The 22,578-nt window shown below is 49.8% G+C and overlaps 1 protein-coding gene across 8 annotated transcripts in view; it reads left to right on the forward strand.

The window, feature by feature from the left end:
- MSI1 (musashi RNA binding protein 1) overlaps positions 1–15,985 on the forward strand; it is a 58,183-nt gene extending 42,198 nt beyond the window's left edge. For 2 of the 8 annotated variants that reach the window (XM_060269591.1, XM_035098724.2), the window contains exons 7-15: positions 3,733–3,781; positions 6,311–6,393; positions 7,219–7,336; positions 8,195–8,275; positions 9,377–9,433; positions 11,865–11,933; positions 12,058–12,230; positions 13,485–13,550; positions 14,737–15,985. In XM_060269591.1, coding sequence (XP_060125574.1) covers positions 3,733–3,781; positions 6,311–6,393; positions 7,219–7,336; positions 8,195–8,275; positions 9,377–9,433; positions 11,865–11,933; positions 12,058–12,230; positions 13,485–13,526 — 672 coding nt within the window. In that variant the 3' untranslated portion in view covers positions 13,527–13,550; positions 14,737–15,985. The remainder of the gene's footprint in view (positions 1–3,732; positions 3,782–6,310; positions 6,394–7,218; positions 7,337–8,194; positions 8,276–9,376; positions 9,434–11,864; positions 11,934–12,057; positions 12,231–13,484; positions 13,551–14,736) is intronic. The other 6 variants (XM_060269592.1, XM_035098725.2, XM_060269593.1 and 3 more) reach the window with 3 other exon arrangements.
- Positions 15,986–22,578: the final 6,593 nt, after the last annotated feature.

Consider the following 22,578-nt stretch of genomic DNA (forward strand, 5'->3'; position numbering starts at 1 on the left):
GCTTGCCAATTGACAGCGGCCCTGACCCTGAACACAGAAAGCCCATTGTGAGCACCTTCTCCCCCTCTCCACCCGCCCCACCTCCTTCATCCCGGCCTGCTGACGTTATGGAAGGGCAGTTTCTGTGTCCTCCTGTGACACAAGGTAGACAAGGAAGCAGAGCACGGTTAACAATCCTAGCAAAACCCTCCTCAACTTCCTTAGCTTCCTCCCACAGGGATGCAGTCAGGCTTCTGGTCTCAGGCCAACTGAAGGGGCTAGCAACCTAGTTTTCAGGAACGGGCCCAGGGGTGCCGACTGTAGAACTGCCACGCTCTGGTGCCTTGGTTCCTGATTCCAGGCTTTCGCCTCCACGACAGACCAGCTCTTTTGCAGAATCATGCCACTTTTTCGAAGAAGCATGTTGACCGTTTGGCCACCGAACACCCCGAAAACAGGGCAAATATGGTTATTATTGCTGAGGGATAATTCATTAACAGTTACTTGCTTATCAGTTTGGAAACAGTTTGGAAACAGAACTGGGCTATCCATTTCCAAATAACTTAAATTGGACCTTCAGGTAGGACTGGGAAATGTCCCTGGCTTAATATCCTGGAGAGCCGCTGCTGGTTGGTTGGTGTAGACCAGGGGTAGCAGCTGTGGTGGTTTCCAGATGTGGTTGTACTATAACTTCCATTAGTCCCAGCCAGCCTGGCCAGAACATCTGGAGGTCACCACATAGGCTACTCCTGGTGTAGACAACACTGAGCTAGATATACCAATGGTCTGACTTGGTATAAGGTAACTTCCAGCAGTAGAGCACCTGATATTCATGCAGAACATCCTGTGTTCGATTCCCAGCATCTCCAGGTAAGGGCTAGGAGAGACCTGAAAACTTAGACATGCCACTGCTGGCCAGTGTAGAGAATATTGAGCTAGAATGGATGAATGACCTGACTCATTGAAAGGCAGCTTCCTATGTTTCTACTTAAAATAAGGTTAATGGTTTCTACATAAATGTAGAGGGCTGCTTTGGCTTGCAGAAAGGATATTGGCTTTATTTATTTTATTTTAAAATATATATATATTAAAAAACAAACTACAACCATTGAAAATGGCCCAGCAAGAACCTGTGAGCTTTCAGGAAATAAATGGATTGCAAGGGTTACTTACAAGTGTCAGCTTGGGTGGGAGGGAATAAACGGAAAGGGGGGGGGTTGGAAGAAGGAATTAGCCTTCTCAAGATCCTAACAGATTATAGTAAGCATCCTGGATTGGGGAGGGGTGGGAGGGATTAGGGTGGTGAGAGATGTGTGCTGTGAGGTTAATAATACATTTTTAAAAAAACAAACAAACAAACCTCACCCTCCCCTGCACTGTACAGGGTTGTTTCAGGAAGAAAGAGAAGGGGAATATGTATATTTTCCCTTTTCACACTCTGCAGAACCTTCCTGGCTGTGTAGATACCTGCCTTGAATATGTGATAGAAATGGTTAGTAAAAAATGCAGGAAGCAAATGTCTTAGGGGTTTGGGGTGGCATTATTATTAACAACAACAACAACAACAACAACCGTATGAACAATCAGGGTACAAAATAAAAATAGAAGGAAAAAGTTACAAAACAATTTGTTGTTATTTGTTGAATTTGCTGTATATCCCAGCCTTCCTTACACTCCAGAAACAATTGCAATTAAATCCATCTAAAAGCAGTTACAGTAGAGTAAATTTTATTTTTTCCATTCAGTTATTCAATTGATATTGTGTCCTTCCTCCCAAAGGAGCCCAGGGTGACAAACACATGCATAATAATTTGTTTAAGCATTCTGAAAACAGTTAAAACATTCCAAAAAGCAGTTACGATTAAAAACATCATTCTATCCGGTGATATTAGGGTAGGCATGAACAGTATTCTACATCCACAAAATGCCTGGGTAAACAAGGAATGGTTTCAAATTCCTTCTGAAAGATGATAATGAAGGAGAAAGGGTCACCACACTGGGGAGGGCATTCCACAATTGGGGAGCCACCACCGAAAAGGCCCCGTCATGGGTCAGCAGCAACCATCAGCAGCGTCACCACCAGCTGCTGGCTGTAGGATCTGAGATAGTTGGTATTGGGGAATGCACACTTTTAGGACTTTATATGCTGATATTAGCATCTTGAATTTAGCCCTGTAGCTCAGTGGCCACCTCTACAAATTCTAAATAAAACTATTTGTACACGTGTGCAATTAATATTCCATAAATGGCTGGATCACATCTGGGAGAAAGCCTTATTCAAAAGAAATGTCTTCCATAGGCACCACTTGGGAATAATCCTCACACCTCACATTAATGTAGAGTCTGAGGGGGACAGTTACTTGTCTAAGTTAGTGGTGTCATCATGGTGCCTGGACTACAACTGCCATCATCCTTGACCTTTGGTTGTTGTGGCTGATGGGAGTTGGAGTCCAACAACATCTGGAGGCCACCTCTGCTTGAGCTCTGAACTGGGGCCATCCTAATTCATAGCTCTGGTTTCTTTGTTACCCCACAAAAAGAACCTCTGCAGCCTGCTTACTACAGTGTACTTGTGACAGCATAGACATGCTGGGCTTCCCTCCTCTCCAGCCAAGTGGGGAACCACTTGCTTTCCTGGATTTTTAATCCGAATTGTGTTAGAATTCTCCTTGCCTCTTTGGAATGGCATTACAGATGAGCAGCTTACTAAGCGATTACATTTCCAAGTGGCATGTTAGCACTTGATAAACCATCATCTGTGTGTAACCGGAGTCTCTGGCCTGGAGGATTTTTCTGGATGCAGTCATAATGTTAGCAGTGTACAGGCTCAGTGGCAGAGCATCTGCTTTGCATGCAGAAGGTCTCAAGTTTAATCTCTAGGTAGGGCCAGGAGAGACATCCCTGCCGGAAACCAGTGTTGGAAACTCAAATATATATGCCAGGCGCCAAATGGCTTCTTAAACCACAGCTATGGTTGCCAACCTCTTTTTCTTAATGGTGACTGCTCCTGCTCAGGCTGCACAGAAGAAGCATTTGGGTTCCCGAAACTCATTCCAATTGTGCAGATAAAATATAATTGATAGAATTCTTCAGGATGGGGTCTGAGGATGGGAAAATAGTTCAGATCCAGTGATCTCCCAGGCATGATGATGGGGATGTCAGGCGTCATCCTGGTGCCCAGGCATCTTCACTTGGTTGCAAGTGGTCAATAGCCAGGTGCAAAATGCGCCTGGCACCTGGCTAATTTCAAACACTGCCCGAACCCCCAGAGAACTGCTGCCAGTGTATGTTGACAATACTGAACTAGATGGACCAACGGTCTGATTTCTGCCTAAAGCGGCTTCCTAGGTTATTATGATTTTGTTTGTTTGTTGAATGATTGGTGGCCATTTAGGGCAGTTCCACTTCTTTGGGATTTGGGTGACCAAAGTCAATATCCAGAAGTGCCCAGCGAAGGGGCTGGTGGTCTGCCTAAGATTCGGGCAGGATGGGGGCGAGAGGCATGGGCAGCACAGGCTGTCCCAGGACCCATCTCAAGACACACAGGCGCCTCTCTCCCTTTAAAGAGACAGTGAAACAGCTTTGGCGCTTGGCTGCCCTTTTGTAGCACCCCAAACCTAGATACCTGGATCCAGCTGCCTTGCTTTGCCTGACGATAGGCAGAGAAGTCCTAAGGCTTTGGGGGATTAAGTATGGAAACTGTTCCTTTCTGACCCCAAATTCAATTCCACTCCTCCCATTTGTCTCTTGCAGGTGGACGACGCAATGCTCATGTTTGACAAGACCACAAACAGGCACCGAGGTGAGGCCCGGTATTTTGAGGAGCCAGGCTTTGGGGTGTTTCATGAGAACCCAGGCACCACTTGTGACTGCCTCCGCCCTCCTGCTCTGCCCCACCCTGCTTGCAGCTCCTTCCCACCCCCTTCCCTCCAGCCTCTTCCTTCCAGATCCACTTTCCTTCGTCAGCCGTGTCCTTTTACCCGGCGCGTCCCCTCTCAGCACAGAGGGCTTTTTGTCTGCCTGCTTCCTGTGCCGTGTAACTCTTTGCCGGCGGGGGGGGGGAGGGAGGGGGCAGCCTCTTCCCCTTCCCCTCCCTGGTCACCTACGTGGCTCCATCTGTCTGTGTGTCTTACCTTGTCCTGAGTAATTTGAGCCCCTGGGGAAGCTGACACGAAAGCCAGGAGGCTGCCTCTCCTCCTTTGCCGCAGCGGGGGGGTCGGGGGGGGGGGTTGGGACTGCGACGGCGGCTGCTCCGACTCCTAGGTCACCTTTTCCCAGAGCCTCCCTTGGGGAGTTGGGTTACAGAGCGGGGAGCCTTCTGCAGGCTGCTGGCAGGAGACCACTCTCCTGCGTGGTTGTGGGTGGGTGTTGTGCCATCCAAAGCAAGGCTCGTCCTCTGGGTTGAAGATGACTGATGTTACCCAGCCCCCTCCCCCTGGCAGCCCCTAGATACCTGACTCCTTTGGGAATAAAGAATAGGCCGTCCCTGCTTTCATCTTTCACATTTGGTTCCCAAACTGTTTCGGCAACCGGCCTCTTGGTTCCATAAACTCATCTCCATTGCCCTTTACCTTACCCTGCAGAATAATGGTTTGCACAACTCACTAAGGAATATAACAGCAGAATGAAATTCAAAACAGAAACAGTTAATTGCACATTTATTCAAAATCTGTTGAAAACCATTTAGTTTAATGAATTCAGGGAAATTGGTGGACTTGAGCCAATGATACTAAGTTTTCAAAGTCTGGTGGTCATTTACATCCCATGCCACCCTCTTGCCTGCTTGGCACTCCCCTGGGCAATCCACTGCCCCCTTGGGGAAAGACTGGTCTAGGATGCTGCTTGCTTTCCCTGACGTGGGACTCTACTACAAAATGATTTAAAATAATAAGAAGTATTTGTTGGTGTTTTCATGCTGCCTCAGCAGAGAGATGAAGGGTAGTTGCTTGTTGTTTTAAACAGACACACACACAGCCTCAAATTTGCCTTCGCCCTACCTGAAGGGGTTGCCAACTTCCCAGTCGCTTCCAGCGCCTGTGACTTTTAAAACACATGTTACCATGTGATGTGGTGCCTCCCTCTTAGTGCTGTAAAGGCTTTTTTTTTGCCTTCTGGCTTCAGCAGATCAAACTGCTCATGGAGACCCAAGTGCAGACTTAGGCAGGTCCCCCGTCGCCCCACAGTTCCTCAGTCAAGTGACAACACTAGGCCTACCTGTAGAAATACTTTGGTTTTCTACATGTGGCAAGGTTGAAAGCTGTGTTTTGCACAAGAAGCAAATAAAGTCCTTTCCCCCCACCCTGCCTGCCCTGCATTCACACATGTGGTGGAATCCAGTGGGATAGCTTTTGAAAACCTGGGGCCCTCCAGAGGCTTTAGAGTACATCTCCCATCAGTTCCTGCCAGCTGATGGGAGTTATAGTCCAAGTCCAAAGCAGTACAGTGGTACGTCGGGTTACAAACTTAAATTCGTTCCGGAGGTCTGTTCTTAACCGAAGTGTTCTTAATCCGAGGCGCGCATTTGCTTCATAGGCCTCCCTCGGCCCCAGAAGCGGATTGCGTTCATATCCCGGGGCAAAGTTCGCAACCCGAGACACCTACTTCCGGGTTTGTGGAGTTCATAACCCGAAGCGTTCGTAACCAGGACTGTTCGTAACCCGAGGTACCCCTGTAGTAAGGTAAAGGTAAAGGGACCCCTGACCATTAGGTCCTGTCCATTAGGTCCAACCGACTCTGGGGTTGCGCGCTCATCTCGCATTATTGGCCGAGGGAGCCGGCGTATAGCTTCCAGGCCATGTGGCCAGCATGACAAAGCCGCTTCTGGCAAACCAGAGCAGCACATGGAAACGCCATTTACCTTCCCGCTGTAGCGGTTCCTATTTATCTACTTGCATTTTGACGTGCTTTCGAACTGCTAGGTTGGCAGGAGCTGGGACCGAGCAACGGGAGCTCACCCCGTCACAGGGATTCGAACCGCCAACCTTCTGATCAGCAAGCCCTAGGCTCAGTGGTTTAACCCACAGCGCCACCTGGGTCCCTTTACCACTGTAGTAGTACTCCTGAATACCAGTCGCTGGAAACAGCAGGTGGGGGAGAGTGTTCTCCAGTCCTGCTAGAGAGCTTCCCCATTAAGGCATCTGGGTGGCCACTGTGAGAATTGGACTGGATGGGCTACTGGCCTGATCCAGCCGGTTTCTTTGTATGTTGTGTTTGTGTCTTGACATTCTGACAGGACCTGAGCAGGGGTAGGATCCTAGCCTGGCCTTCATTCTGCCATAGAATGTGATTCTGCAGCATCTTGACCAGGCCATCTGTTTTATTTCTCTTTCAGGTTTTGGATTTGTCACATTCGAAAGTGAAGACATTGTGGAGAAAGTCTGCGAGATCCACTTCCATGAGATCAACAACAAAATGGTTAGGAGGAGGAAGGTTGGGTTGTGGATTCTGTAATGTGTGTGTATACGAAGTGTTAGATGGGTCTTCCTTTGTATTGCACAGCACAGCCACCTGTCTGTGATCTATGTGGCCAGTGATTCCTAGTGTTGTCAACTATACATGCACTGGGAAAACTTGACTAGATTGGAGTTGCTGATTTTTTTATTGTTTTATTCTGGCAGGAATTGCATGCCTTTAAAAGTTGCATGACGGGTGGTAATTCAACAGGTGCAGCTGCCACCACCCAAATATGGGGATGCAATGAAGGGGAACACTCCACCCATTGTGTTTCTGTCAGTTGCGCCACTTTTAAAGAGCCGCAGGAGCCTTGTAAGGGGGGGGGGAGGAGAAGGAAGCGGCAATGGGGTTCCACATTTAATAGGGGATGGGGTGGAAATGAGCAGGAAGAATCCAAGCAGGAAATGCTGTGTGCAAAGAACTGTTCGATCCAAACTAGTTTAGGGCAAACTTTTTAAAAAAGATGTCATGACGGGAAACCAGCCTTTTGTGGCTTAGAAAGGAGACATAAAAAGAAAATAACGGAGCCGTCTTCGCCCTTTAGAAGTTCTGGACAACTCAAATTGGCCGCAGCCAGCACAAAGTTGGGGAATGGTTTTGCAGGCATGGTTATGGAAGGGAGGGGGGGGATGCAGCAATTTTTACAGGGCTGGGCTTGAAGAAAGCTCTTCTGCTTGTAAATCCGACTCCTGGGTGGGAAGTGAGGGGTTCCCCTACAAGCTTACATTTCCTGCACTGTTAGGGGGGCTGTCAAACAAGCGGTCTCCTTTCTGTGTCTCATGTCAGGTGGAATGTAAAAAAGCTCAGCCAAAGGAAGTGATGTCCCCCACTGGCTCTGCGAGAGGGCGGTCCCGGGTGATGCCTTACGGAATGGACGCCTTCATGCTCGGGATTGGCATGTTGGGTAAGGACGGCAAAGGAGCTCTCTTTAACTGCCTGCGCCCCCTTACTCTTTCTCTCTGCCCCTGTTGCTCTGCAGCAGGCAGCCTGTGCTAAGACCTGTGCCCGAGTTGTGTAAGGATCAGCTCTATGATGTCAGAGGTCTTGTGATTGGGGTAATACAGTACATTTGGGCGGGTGGGCATTTGTCATCCCACATTGCCCTCTTCTGGCAGAATGGGCGCACTGCGGATAATTCCAGTGCTAGAGCAGAGTTTCCCCACGAAGGAGGTTACACCTTCCCCTACAGATTAAAATTTGACACGCACATTGCTCTTGCACATTAAGAGCATTCCTTTTGCATGGTGCAAAAGTAAGAACGGCACACACTGCTTCCTGTTTAAAGGAGGTGAGGCGCCACCAGAGCACTTAAATCATGCAGAGGTGCAGTATGGAGACCGGCTCCGCTTGAAGGTGTTTCGAGCACAACACAGGATCCTTTAATGACTGGACTAAGTAAACGTGTGCTGAAAGATTCTTTGTTCTTCTTATCTTAATTTTTCCACAAGTGCTGTTTTGCCATAATTTTGTTGTGCCGACTTGTCAGAGAAACAGTCTCTGAAGTTCTTCCAGTGTCTCGTTATTGTGAGCCTGGCTGCTAGTAAAGGACAACTTATTAAGGGTTTGAACTGTAAGTGAATTTTGTCTCCCCTGAAAAGATTGAGGAGAGCGAGATCCGAACATTTAGAATATCCCTTCTGCTGCCTCTCATGAATGAGGGAATGAGGGGTGAATCAGTGGGGTGTGTGTGTGTGTGTGTGTGTGTGTTCGCGTTGCTGTGAAATAATCTAACTTTTCTCAATGCTTTTGTCTCTGGGAACAGGTTACCCAGGTTTTCAGGCTGCCACCTACGCTAGCCGAAGTTACACGGGCCTTGCGCCTGGCTACACTTACCAGTTCCCTGGTATGTCTCTCTCCCTTTTCTCGGTTGTTGTGCCTTTGTGCTAAGGGTGGGCTCCCCAGTGACCCCAAAATTCATCCCTACAATCCCGGCGGGTGGTGGAGGACGGATGACAGACCTCAGTCCCAGAGTCCTAATGCAGCCCGCAAGGACCTTCAGCCCTTGGGACTCTACCCTAGCCACACACCCTCTCCCTAGGCCTCGAACTCTGATAATGCTTCATTCTCGTCTGGATGGAGATAAGAGAGGGGGTCCATGCGAGTGTGTGTAGAAACTAGCTTACAGCACAAAGATAAAATTCATGCATGATGCTCCGCCCACTTTTGCCTCTGGCCCCGCCCACCAGCAACACGTGGTGTTGTCCAGGAGGGAATGTGGCCCTCGGGCTGAAAAGGGGATTCACCGCCTCCTCTCTAAACTTTTGCCAATTGTCTCCACTCAAGAAGGAAGTGAGAGAAACCTCTGAGGTTTTAATAGGAGCAGGACGCTGATGTTGTGGTTCCCTCCTTGGCCCCATTCTCCTTGGAAACTTGTTAGTCCTGGAAAGGGCAGCTTGCAAGCCTCTCTCTCCCTCTCTCAACCTGTTTTTCTAAGCCCCTCCTTCCCTCCCTGCTTCTGATCCTCAACCCCCACCCCAGAGTTGCCGCCTTCCTGAAAACCGGAACACAAAGCCCTCAGCCCCACCATCTAAAAGCCGGGTATTAATTGAGACTCACAATCAAAAAATCTAACGGGCTCCAAACCTCAAGGACTGAAAAATAATTTGTTATGTCAGTTGAATTTGGGGGGGGGGTCACAAAAAGCCTGCGAGGCAGGTCACCGCTGCTGTTTGCAAAGGGGGGAAATCCTTTGTTTAGGCGGTCATACTGAGCCAGGGCATCTGGTGCCGGTTTTGAAAGCAGTGGTGGGTCTTCCCCCACCTGCTCCCCACTCTGTTAAGTCCAGGCAGCAACTCTGAGGATTTGCCTCACCAAGAATATTTGTGTTTTCTGCTGCTGCGCCTCTTCTCTCCCCACCCCACCCCTTCCGCTCTGTTTTCTGGATCCTCTCTTTTGGGGACAAAACTGACCACATATCCTAAGTTGTCTTGCCTTTCGTTTTTAGAATTCCGGGTAGAGAGGACCCCCCTCCCGAGTGCCCCAGTCCTCCCTGAGCTGACAGGTCAGTCCCACCGATTTCCTAAACCTTGCAAAAAGCTGGAAGGGTGGGGGGCACAGAGCTTTGGGCGGCTCCAGCCCAGTTACCGCCTTGCAGCTTGTTTTGGGGGAGCGGGTGGGCGGGGCAGTTGGAAATGATCCTCGTTTCCTCTTCCATTTGCGTGAAAATTCAGGCTCTTGTGTTGTTCTGCAACGGCTCCGCGTTCAGGGAAATGTGTTTGTTGTTACATCCTTACTTGAATGGCGCAGCCATTTAACACCACCGATAAGGCACCCACCCACACAACCCTTTTGCTCTTTCTCTCAGCGCTTTTTCACCAAGCCTCACTCTGCAAAGCATAACAGAGACACCACTGGTCAGAATAAATGTTGCTGGTCTGTGTGGATTGAGGAGAAAAGGGGTCGCCTTCAGCCCTCCCCTATGTTGGTTGAGGACTCTGACTCCCATCAACCCCAGCAGCCAGCATGGCCAATGGGTAGAGCCAAAGGCAGCTGTAGGCCCAGAGTTTCCCCCTCCTCTGTCTTCTACTAAGGGAACTTCACATGTTCGTAGGCAGTTTGGAAATCCCTGTTCTGCTCCGAATTCTGGTGCCTCCTCCTAGAACTGTGAACTACTTAGCTACGCTTCCTGCATTGCAGGGGGTTGGTCTAGATGACCCTCGGGTCCCTTCCAGCTGATTCTGCTGCATTATTCCTTACTCTTTGCCCTGCTGAGGCATTCCCTGAGAAAACAGCCATGCCAATGCTGGAACGGCACAGCACTGTTTCACCCTATTTTTCTGGAGATGGAATGGGGTGGAATTTTTTAGGGGGTGCTCCTTCCCTGCACCCACTGTTCACAAGGGAGCAGAGGGCACCTTCTCCCCACCCTCCTCCTCCTCCTCCTCCTCCTCCTCTCTGAGTCTAATGCCTCCCGCCGCTCCCTCCCCATGGCCCTTCCACCCTTTGGCCTGGCCTCGCACTTGCATTTCAGGGCGCACCCCCTGCCCCCCACTGCCATTTCCCCAAAGCTTTGTAGAAGCTGCCACGTGTGTCTCCTGCCCGGGCAGCGCTCTGCTCTTCCTCTCTTTTCCTGAGCTAATGGACTGACAAGCCCGCCTCATCCTCCGTAACATCCCCTCACTCGCCACACTTCCCTCTCTTTCTTCTGAGGTTTGGAGCTTCAGGGGTGGGGGAGACCTTATCCTACTTCCTGCCACGGCTTTCCAAGGTAATTTGTTATAAGCATCCAAAGACCCTGTAGCACAGGTATTCTGATACCATAGGTAATAATAATAATAATAATAATAATAATAATAATAATAAGGCCTTTCCCCAGGCTTAAAATCTTGATGCTTCTCACCTATTTTATTTTCTTAACATGGGTATTGAAAAGCTTTATTCCATTGTGGAACTCTCTCCGAGGTGGCACCTGTGTGGTTCTCAGGTGGTCATCCATACAGGCCTGCCTGACCTACCTAGCTCCATCAAGTTGGTGGCCTTGTGTGCCTTCAGACGACGGCCACAGTCTGGAGCTGACAGGATGCTGAATCCAACCACGCTGGCTATCCCAGGTAGACCACAGTTCAAGGTCACATCCACACCATAAAGAGCTATGATACCATGGCCTCCCCCCTCCAAAGAATTCTGGGAGCCATGGTTCATTAAGAGTGCTGAGAGTTGTTAGGAGACCACCCCCATTCCCCTTCCGGAGCCGCTACCCCCTAAGTGGTTTAATAACCAATCCCTTTTCCCAGGGATCTCTGGAAACGGCAGCTCTGTGAGGGGGCTAGGGGGTCTCCTAACCAGTGCTAGAAAAATAGGAGCCCAGTACTCACCATGAAGCTGTTACAGTAAGTGGCACATTTTAAAAATTACAACAAAAAGAACTGCCGGTACTACGAACCCTTGAGTACCCCCTGGGGGGAGCACTTGGCACCCTTAACGAATCACAGCTCCCAGAATTCTTTGGGGGAAGCCATGCCTGTTTAGAGTTCTTTAAATATATGCTGTGGCTGTGACGTTGAACTGCTGTCTGCCTGGTGCACGGAGAGCCGGAGTGGTTGGTATTCAGCCCCAGCCAATATGGCCCAATGAACTACAACTCCCATCATCCCTTGACCAACATTGCACCATGTTGACTATCCCTGATGTAATTAGACAGTGATGTGGGAGGAAACCTATGAAAGCTTCTGAAGCCAGCAGAAGGCGGCTTGTTCCCCCGCCATCCCAGAGATCTAAGAAGAGGCGTTATTCCCTCTGTGGAAATTCTACTCAGAGAGCAGGGATGCGGGAATACCAGTGACTCCCACTCCCATCAGCAGGCGAGGGTCACCGCCTCCCCCACCCCTGGCTTATGGGCACTGGGTGCTCTTCAGATTCACCAGCCACCGACTCCTTCACCACCCCTGCGGGGAAGCCCAGGCCTGCTCTGACGTCTCTCCCTTTCCTTCCAGCCATCCCTCTCACTGCGTATGGACCCATGGCGGCGGCAGCAGCAGCAGCGGCTGTGGTGCGAGGGACAGGTAACTGCCGTGCTCCCTGGGGGGTGGCCACCTTGCTGGCTTTGGGGAAGCTCGATATTTGTTCTGGGTGAGGGGTGGGGCGGGGGGACAAGGGGGCCTTCATTTTGGCATCTTCACTGGCTAGTCCTGCTTCCTCCTGTAGGGTCCACCCCGAATCGCACCGGTGGATTCCTGGGCACCACCAGCCCCGGGCCAATGGCGGAGCTTTACGGAGCAGCCAATCAGGATTCAGGAGTCAGCAGCTACATCAGCGCAGCGAGTCCCGCCCCGAGCACTGGCTTTGGCCACAGCCTAGGGGTGAGTGATCAGCAGGAGGGCCCCATGGGGTGGAGCAAGGGGCTCTCTAAAAAGCAGCCTCCCCCAGCTTGGTGCCCTATGGATGTTTTGGACTACAGCTTCCATCAGCTCCAGCCAACTCGGCCATTTTGGGCTGCAGCTCCCATTGTAGTTGTAGTCCAGGATATATGGAGCGCACCAATTTGGGGATGGCTGAATTAAAGGATGTGAAGGGCTAAGCAAGACCCAACAGAGCCACTGCCAGACAGGAAAGGCGGGCCAGTGACTCACATTCATTTATGTTCGCTTTTTAAAGAAATGTCAGGACTTCTTTAGCTTTGCCTAAAGTCATACTGTATATCCTTCAGTAACAATCATAATTATTGAATACTGCTAAAGCACATAGCATTTTTTTTTTTAAAAAAGCACTGTGCGTATATTAAATTATGAGACTGTCCCTGCCTTCCAGGCTCACAATTTAATAGGTACAGCACGTAAGGAAGTAGGAATGCGGCGGGAAGAGGAAAGCAAGCGTTAGAACAGCTGCTTTTTCACTGGCCGGTGGATGGGTCCAAGTTGGTCTCCCCACTGCTATGATTATCTTCCTAGGAGGCAGTTTGTGCAGCCCTGCCAGTGGCCCTTTCTGATGACAAAGGCCAGAGTGCTCTGCGCTTCAATTCTGCAGCACCAGATAACTCAGTTGGGTTATTTGATATATTTCTTTAATTCATAAAATTTATATACTGCATGATTGCAAAGCAAAAAACCCTGAAAAAGCCACACTCTTTTTTTTGTTCAGTATTTTACCCCCTTAAGGAGCCATTTTCTGTCAGTCGTGTTATGAAATATGTGAGTGCAATAAAAAAATAAAACGTTTTTAATTTATAAAACAACAACCCCAGATTAAAATATACACCAACATTCTACATATCTGGGCAGGTTTTTCCTTAGCAAAAACATTTTTAGCAAGCACCAAAAAGGGTACAAAATGAGGCACCTGCCTGCTGGGAGCTCCAAGGTGCTGCCACACTGAAAGTTCCATTCTTTACAAATGTGGAACGAGAATTTTGTGGCACCTGTAACAGTGCCAGTTCTGCAGATTGAAGCAGTCAAGAGGGCACATGTGGGGATAAGGTCATCTTGTAGGTAAACCTGTTATAGTGAACACACACACACACACACACACACACACACACACACACACACATGGTACATTGTGAGTGGTTCAAAGCTCTGCAGATAATGTCCAATCAATGTCATTTCATTGTTTTGAAGGGACCTTTGATTGCAACAGCGTTTACTAATGGTTACCACTGAAGCTGAGGACCAAGGAAGGAGGAGGTAAGGTGGCCAGTGGGGCCTAGGCTACCACCGTGTGTTGTTCATAGGTCTGTCCTTGAAGACAGTTTTCGAACTCTTAGTTGAACTGTAGGGTGAGGTGGCCATAGTCCAAGATATTAGAGGGGATGCCTCCTCCCATAGATAACTGTCTGTACTTCAAAGTCAAGTGGTAAGACCTGGGGTGGTTCTCTGCATCTTCTGGCTTTAACAGAGGATCGGGCAAATTCATGCTTTCAGCGGCTAATAGCCACGATGGCTGTGCTCTGCCTCCATAGCCTGAGGGAGCAATACTCCTCAATCCCAGTTGCTGGAAACCACAGGAGGGGAAGATGCTTCAGCGCTTGCGTCCTGCTTGTGGGGCTCTCAGCCATCTGGTTGGCCACTGTGAAAACAGGAGGTTGGACTGCATCAGCCATTGGCAAGCTCTTCTTATGTTCAAAGCCTGTCTCCTCCTTTCTACATGAGGGGAAAGGCGCGCCCATTGTCTTGACACAGATGCTTGGCTGTGTGAGAAAAAGTCCTTCCATTTGTCTCTCATGGGGTGTTCCCATTGTGGAGTCTAGCATTATGTTGGGCATTGTAAAGGATTCTTTAGCTGCGATTCCTGCATTGCAGGGGGTTGGACCAGATTAGCTTTTGGGGTGCCTTTCATCTCTACGCGGGTGGACACTGTGGTCTAAACCACTGAGCCTCTTGGGCTTGCCGACCGCAAGATTGGCGGTTCAAATCCCCGCGACGAAGTGAGCTGCCATTGCTCTGTCCCAGCTCCTGCCAACCTAGCAGTTTGTAAGCACACCAGTGCAAGTAGATAAATAGGTACTCCTATGGTGGGAAGGTAAACGGTGTTTCCGTGTGCTCTGGTTTCTGTCACGGTGTTCTGTTGTGCCAGAAGTGGTTTAGTCCTGCTGGCTGGCCACATGACCCGGAAAGCTGTCTGTGGACAAATGCCGGCTCCCTCGGCCTGATGAAAGCAAGATGAGGGCCACAACCTCATCATCGCCTTTGACTGGACTTAACCATCCAGGGATCCTTTACCTTTACTTTTTACCATTGAAAGGTTCTATGAGAAGGTGTGCCTACACACTCTTAAGACAGCTGTGAATGCAGAATTCGGGGGGGGGGGCTAATCTTCACGATCATTCTTTTTTTCATTATTTCCATCTCCCCGCACCCTTTGTTCTTGCAGATTCCCCAGTGAGCAAACCAAGGACAAGCAACCTGGAGGATCCGGCAACACTTGAGGGATGAGCCAAGATTTCATTTTTAGTAAATAAAACTGCACACTCGTGGCTGTTTGCTGGGCTTCTCCCGGCCTGCCCTGATCTCTCCATTGACCAGATCTTGAGCACTGGATTTGAGCGCAAGGAGATCTTGTCTCCTCTTCTTACTAACCGCTGACCGTTTACACTTCTCCCCAAACCCTCCACCCCGACAATTCTTCTTTTATTTATTTTTGTTAGCTTGTTAGCTTTTATTTTTTAATCTTTTTGGGGGGGGGAGGGAGTGGGGGGGGTGCTGGGGAAGGAGGACCGAGGAGGTGTGAAGTCAGTCCTCTCATTGTCATTGTTTTTTCGTTGTTGTGGTTCTTTTTGCTCTTTTGCAGAGCCTCTCAGAAGAACCGTTTTTATGAATTTGGATTTTATTTTATTGTGATTGTGAGTAGGGGGTAGCTTTTATTGAGGAATATTTTTATTTGGCTTTGAAATCTTTTTGTTTTGTTTTGTTTTTAGATATATATTATATAAATATATATTTGGGGGGGGCAGGGCAGGAGGATGGAACAGGACTCGGTCATGAGAAAGCAAAAGGTTATCTCGGAAAAGACGCATTGAGATGTCAAGTGAAGGCAGTTCCGAAGGGTAGGCAGAGAGCAGGGAGATGTTGCAGATTCTCTTTCTCTCTTGTCTCTCTCTCTCTCTCTCTTTTTTTTGTAAAAGAAGAAACCTTTTCTTTCTATCAAGGGTGAGGCTTTGAGAAACATGCCGAATTAGCAGAAGGCAATTGCTATGGAACGAATAATGAACTGTATATTTTGCTAAGTGGGAGAAGAAGAAAAAAACACTATTCCTTATGACTGAATTCCCCCCTCCCCTCCTTTCCCCTCCCCTAGATTTTAGGCTTCTGTGGGTTTTTATTATTGTTATTTTGTTCTCCACCCCCTTCCCTTCGATCTTTCCTGTATCATATGTAAATATTGCAGGGCGGTCTTCGGCCTTGTTGTGCACCGAGCAAACTCTGGGTTTCTTAAGCTTCCTTTCTTTTTCCTCTTCTCATTCTGGGCCTCTTGATGCCGAAAACGTGAGCAATACTCTCTCCAGTTGGACCGTGATGAACCTCTTTTCCCTTCCCCTTTTTTATACCTTTTACTGTATAAGATTTTAAGACCTCTGGGAGTCTGGTGGGATGGGGAGCAGGAGGAGGAGGAGGGCGCTTGGTGGGTGTTGGGTAGGGGTGGGGGGGAGGGCGGGTTTGGAAAGAATTGGGTGAGAGCTACTTGCATCATCTGGTGCGGAGGGGGGGCTGCTGTGTTGCTGAGCGGCTTGCGCCAGGCTCAGCGTGCGGGAATCGTGCCCCCCCTCTCATGACGGTGCCAGCGCCCGCTTTAGAAAATGGCTTCTTCAGCCACCACTGCTGGTCTCTGTTGACGCTTTGGGTGGATGTAACTCTCCCAATATTTACTGCTTCCTGCCAAGAGGGTGGGCAATAGCTTGGCGGAAGGGCGGGGGGGCATCGAGGGCGTCTGTTCGCCACCCCCCCATCCCCCTCACTTTTTACTGTAAAGGTGGGTGATGATTCAGGCAAAAAAGGTGTGTGTGTGTTTGTGTGTTTTGCTAGTGAGGGAGACTTAGGCTGTGATCCCACACCCTCCTAAACCCGGCCATCAAACCCAATGGGCATTATTTCTGATTAAAGGCCACATCCATACCATACATCGAAAGCACATTGAATCCTGGGGACTGTAGTTTGCCAAAGGGCGCGGAGAGTTGTTAAGAGACCCCCCTGTTACCTTCCCAGAGCTACAGCTCTCAGAGTGGTTGAACCACCGACCCCCTCTTTCCAGGGGAATTGGGAAGGGAAGGGAAGGGAGGGTCAGCTCTAAAACAAACTATGGTTCCCAGGATTATTATTATTATTATTATTTTGTAGGGGCAGGGGATTCTTGGCTGTTTCGAGTGGCTTTAACTGGTATGGTGTGAATGTGGCCCAAGATCTGCACCGGTAGAAAGGTTCTCAGGGATCCTGTGAGTGGGGGGGGGGGAGCCCTGGATCCCCACCCTGTTTTACTATGCCAGGATACCGTTTGTTCTTAAGAAAGGCGCATTTGAATCATAGAATTGTAGGGCTGGAAGGGTCCCGAAGGGTCATCTGTAGTCCAGCCCCCTGCAATGCAAGGATCACAGCTAATCTTGCTGTGACCGACCCCATTGGGAACCCCGGCTTCCTGTCAGGGGTGAGGTGAGCAAAGTTTGCCTCCTGCGATGGAAGTGGAAAGTGAAGGGCCACTCTGCACACGTTCAGTGCTCTCTTTGAAGCAGGAAGTTAAATCCCCGTTCATTTCCCCTTGCACGTGGCCCTCTGCATCCTCCTTTGACTCTCATCTCGCGTGGGCCTTTCTTCGTCTTCCGCACCTCTTCTATCAAGATTTGCTACTCCACAGCCAGGGAGAGGCTGGGAAGTGTGACGTGTCTCCCCTTGGAACAGGCATGGGCAGTCATGCTCTCTGGGTGTGACTGGACTACAACTCCCAGCCTTGGCCTGGCTGCCTGCTGGGGCTGCTGGGAGTTGGAGCCCAAGCGCAACTACGCTGGCTATCTACTCCCTAGGCCACATTTGCATGCCTCACTTTCAAGCTGCTTGCCTTTTTTGTGGGACTCTTCTCGCTACCATGAGGAAGAGCCGTAGCTCAAGAGGCACAGAGTGCCTGCTTTGGGTAGAAGGTCCCAGGTTCATACCTTAGGGTCCGCGTAGACAGGAATGAGCTAGATGACCGATGAACTGACTTGTGCAAGGGAGCTTCTTTGTATGTGACATTCTGTGTGGTGAGGTGCTGCCCCAGAGTGGGCTTTTGGGTCGCTTCTGACTACTATACTTGAAACCCCTCCCCCAGACCCATTTTTGGGGAACCAGCGTCCTTGCAGAGGCAAGCTGTGGCTCAATCCAGATCTAGATGTGGCCTTTCCAATGGATTTTGGGCATCACTAAGGTGGGAAGCAGGCAGACCCGACCCCTGTGAGGCCTCCTCCAGAGAGCGAAAGTGTGCGATGCGAAAGGATTCAGACATGCTGCAGCCATGTCCCTGCATCTCTGCTTCAACCTTTCAATAAGGCAACATTTTGGTGCCTGAAGGGGAAGATCTCAGTGGTGCCCACTCTCTCTCTCTCCATACGCCAATCAATGGAGCTATCAGTCCAGTGTGATGATCTCCCATGCAACCTCCATTGAAACGAACAGCATCTGTGCAAGAGTACCATAGTTCGTGACATTACAGGCACTAGCCACTGCGCTCTGTCTACTACTAACTGAAGGGCTCTTTCGCAGCTCCTGTTTCTTCCAGGGAGGCTTGTGCCAGGGACCTTCCTTCTGGATCGATTGCATGTAGGGAATCTTGTGGATAGCTGTTGTGTCATCTACATTTGGGGGACGGACGGAAATGCCTTGGGCCCACCCTTCAAAGAATTGCCACTTTGGCAAGGAAGGAAGCTGTGGGGTCCGCTGAGCCCCTTTGAGGTGGCAAGAGGAAATCTATCTATATATGTTTTGGGGATGTGCAAAATCCCGCTTGTCTCAGGTTCCTTTGTCCTGGCGCCTTTCTCCTGCACAGCCAACCAGGAGGGGGTCTCTCTGCCCATTGCATTATTTAGGCACAAAGTGCACTGTACAGGTGTGGCAAATGTGCAGTTTGCGTAAGGGCCATGGTAGAGAGCATCTGCTTTGCATGCAGGCGGTCCCGGGTCCAATCTCCCCCCATTATTGCCAAGTAGAACAAAGGCTCCTGTCCCAAACCATTGAGAGCCTCTGCCTGTCAGTGCAGACAATACTGAGCTACATGGACTAAGGGTCTGACTCGGTTTCAGGCAGCACTCCATCCATCCCTTGCTTGCAGCTTCTTCTTGGTGTGTGCATAATTAGTTGCAGGCCTAATTTCCTCCCTGCGTGTGTAATGCAATACTCCATGGGTGAGAATTTCCAGTTGCAATAAATCAATACCCTTTTGTTGCCGGGGGTGGGGTGGGGAGCTTACATTTTCCTCTTCCGGGGCTGGGTCTGAAATCTGTTTAAACTTGAACCAAAGACCTTGTCTGAGCCTTTTCTTAAGATGCAGTCTGACACTTATGCCCAGGGAAAATAAAACACAGCTTCATCTTAAGTCAAATAATAATAATAATAATTTTTTAGCGCCTTTTCTCAAACTTAGCCCCTATGAGCAAGAGACAAATCCAGCCTTCCCCAACCTAGTGCCTTCCAGATGTTTTGGGCTCAGCCCTCAGCCAATACAGCCACGGCATCTACTCGAGCATGCCCATGCTGGCTGGAAGCTGATGGCCATTTTCCCCCAAAAGAAATGCAGAGAGCACCAGGTTGTGGAAGTCTGAACACACAACAACACCCCAAACAGGATCTTCGCTTCCTTAAGACTGGTGACTAGTGACCATTTTTTCAAACAGCCTTGAAAGTAGCAGAAAAGAGCCAGCGCCGTTTCCTGGAGGTCCTGCTATAACAACTTCGCGTTGAGCAGGTTTTTGACCAGGATCAGTTTAAACTTCATGCAGCCTGCAGCGGCTGCTCCGAGTTGGGGAGTCCAGCAATATCTGGAGGGAAACAGGTGTCCCTTATCCCTGCACTCACTTCAGAGTGCATGTTTTAATGCTGCTTTATCCGGGGGGGGGGGGACAACTTCATGGAGGATAAAGCTGTCAATGACTGTGTTTTACCTCCACTGTTGGAAGCAGTGAATGCAGGTGAGGAGAGTTGTTATTGCGCACAGGTTCTGCCCGTGTGCTTCCCCAAAGAAGCACCTGGATGGCCACTGTGGATGGCTGGACCAGATGGGCCCCCTTTGGCGTGATCCAGCAGGGCTCCTTGTGTTCTTATGGAGCCTCCAGGTCCAGAGGCAGTCTATCTAAATTCCTAGGGGCATTTTGCTCTACTTGTGAGAGAACAAGAGGCCAGACTAGATGAGCCTTTGGGCCTGATCCATCTGCAGGGCTCCTCGTACATTCTTATGCATATAGAAAACCAGTGCGTTGTGCTTTGTGATGTACCCCAGCCCTCCCTCACCTGCTAGTTTTCATGTTATTAGGGAAGACTTCCTCAACTGGAACCTCCAAACCCAAGCGGCAGAGACATCCACTATGCATGCAGGTTCAATCCTTGGCATGCGATCCTGCAGGGGCAGGGCTAGGAGGGGCTCGGCCGCCAGTGTAGACAGTACTGAGCTAGACGAACCAATGGCTTGACTTGGTATAAGGCAGCTTCCTATGCTGCTATTTAACTCGGAACCATGAGGACTAGCACCTTGTCAAAAGAAAGGGCCCTAGGTCACTTGACAGAGCACTTTGCATGCAGAAGGTCCCGGGTTCTGTCCCCAACGGCATCTCCGGGCAAGACTGGGAGAGACCCCTGGCAGAAACCCTGGAGAGCCACTGCCAGTCAGTGTAGGCAATACTGAGGAGACGGACTCAGCGATCTGACTCTGTATAAGGCAGCCCCCCCTGCATCCTGAAGTGGAGCAGTCCAGGTGTGAAGCCTTTTGACTGCCTATCAGCGCCACCCACCCCTTTCTGCTCTCTCTCTCTCTCTCTCTGCCTCATGTCTCCCTCCCTCTCTTTGGGGTGATGTCCTTGCTGCCTTGTCCTCAAACCCCAAGTCCCCACCTGAAGCAGGTCATAAATATTGGGAGAGTTCTCTTTTTTTATTCTTTTTTCTTCTTTTTTTGCGGGGCGGGGGGGAGAGGGAAGGAGCGGGGGGGTGGGGTGGGATAACTTAGTGAATTAGTACTGGAAACACAAAGCAATAATTTTTGTTACTGAGACGAGTCTGTATGTCCTTTTTTTAAAAAAAGAAGAAGTGAAAGTGCGGCCGTGATTTATTGGGTTTATTTTTATTCCTGAGTCTTCAGCCTTGGGTGGCTGCAGAGGGGGTGGGGGGACACACACAGCCGTGCCTCCCCCCTCGGTACACGCGCTGAGCTGCTTCTCCGACCACATCCCTTACCTGCGGCACCACCAAGATCCAGAGTTTGCATTGCGACTCTCTTGGCAACAGCCCAGGTGTCAGGGGGGTGGGAGGGCCTGTGATTTGGGGGGGGGGAGCTACTGCTGCTGTGTCTGTTCTTTTTTTTTAAAAGAGAAAAAAATAAAGCTGTGGTTTTTATTAAGCCAGTTTTATTATACGTCAATGTTCTCTCTCCATACCTGTAACCCCTTTTTCCAGATTTTCAGTTTTAAATTCCTAATAAATTATTTGAAAACGGCTTTTGGCTTTGTTGGTGTGGTTTGGAGGTGGGCGAATGCTGCCGCGGATGTGTGCTGAGTTTGCACCTAGAAATCTCTCTGCGGGGAGAACGGGCTGTTGGGGTGTGGCTCAGCAGCAAAACGTCTCTTCATACAGAAAGTTCCCAGTTCGATCCCCAGCATCTCCAGGTAAACTCCTGCTTGAAATTCTGGAGAGCTGCTGCCAGTCAGTGTAAGCTCAATAGGCCAGTGGCGTATCTCAGCATAGGGCAGCTTCCTGTGTTCCTATTTGGAAAGGGCCATCCTTCAGTGGCGGAGTGCCCGCGGAAGGTCCCTGCTCCAATCTCTGGCACCTCCAGGTAGAGCTGGGAATAGATCTGAAACCTGGGGAAACTGCTGCCAGCCAGTGTTGACATCACTGAACTAGACGAACCAACAATCTAATTCAGTGTAAAGCGATGGGGGGGGGGGAAGGGCTCCTGCCTTGCATGCAGAAGGCCCCAAGTTCATTCCCCAGCAGCACCTTCAATGTCCCCTGTCTGAAGCCCTAGAGACCCACTGCCAGCCAGTGTAGGCAGCACTAAGCCAGATGGATCAGGGATCTGACAGGAAACAGGCAGCCTCTTAAGTTGCTATGTTGTGGTATGGTGGAGATGGTCCAATGACATTTGATGTTTTCTACCTGAGACTCCAAAACCTGAAGAAAGCCAAGAAGCAGAAGAATTGGGAATCTGTGGACCTCAGTCATCCCTGACCACTGGGCATGCTGGCTGGAGCTGATGGACTGCGGTTTCCCAACTCCTGGCGCAGATCGAGGCCTACATCTTCTGATGACAAACATATTTCAAAGCAGAAACCCTGTATTAAACTGCAAAACCCCATTTATCCTCACAACAACCCTGTGAGGAGATGAGAGTGACCGGCTCCCAAGGTCACCCAGTGATTGTGTGTGTGTGTGTGGGGGGGTGTTATTTGTTGCTTTTTGTTTTGTTAACGCATTTTCTGTCCTCGTTTTGTATTTTCATGTCGTGAACCGCCCTGTGATCTTCGGTTGGGGGGTGGTGCACCAATTTAATAAACGGAAATATTCCGCCTGCAGAAGCCCCACCGAAATCAATAGGCGTGCATTTCAACCTCCCCACAAGAAAGCCTTGAGCCAGCCTGCTCCTTCACAAGTGCTGCTCTCCCAGGGCTTGGGGGTCTGCAGATGGACTCGAACTGGATTGCCGCCAGTGTCCTATTACGTCTTGGAAATCTGGGCAGCCGCCAATGTCCTGAGAGCAGGCCCTCCTGGCCACTCGAGCTGATGGGCTGTTTAGTAAAGGGAAACGAGGACATTCTTGGAACTGAGGAATAGCTACGTGGAGGTTCTGGTGTTGACCCTAAATTGGAGTGAGTTGCCCAATCGGAGGCGTTCTTAAAACAGCCATTTCTCCTTCCCTTTTAGCCTGGCACAGCAGTAGGGGGGGGGGGAAGAGGGCACCTGTTGATTTTCGCACAATAAATTTACGAACCACGCTTTCCATTTGCACAGGTGTCATTAATCAGCAGAATGCAGCTTAGGTGCTGCCGGG

Source organism: Zootoca vivipara, chromosome 17, assembly GCF_963506605.1.
Source record: "Zootoca vivipara chromosome 17, rZooViv1.1, whole genome shotgun sequence".
NCBI classification, from domain to species: domain Eukaryota; kingdom Metazoa; phylum Chordata; class Lepidosauria; order Squamata; family Lacertidae; genus Zootoca; species Zootoca vivipara.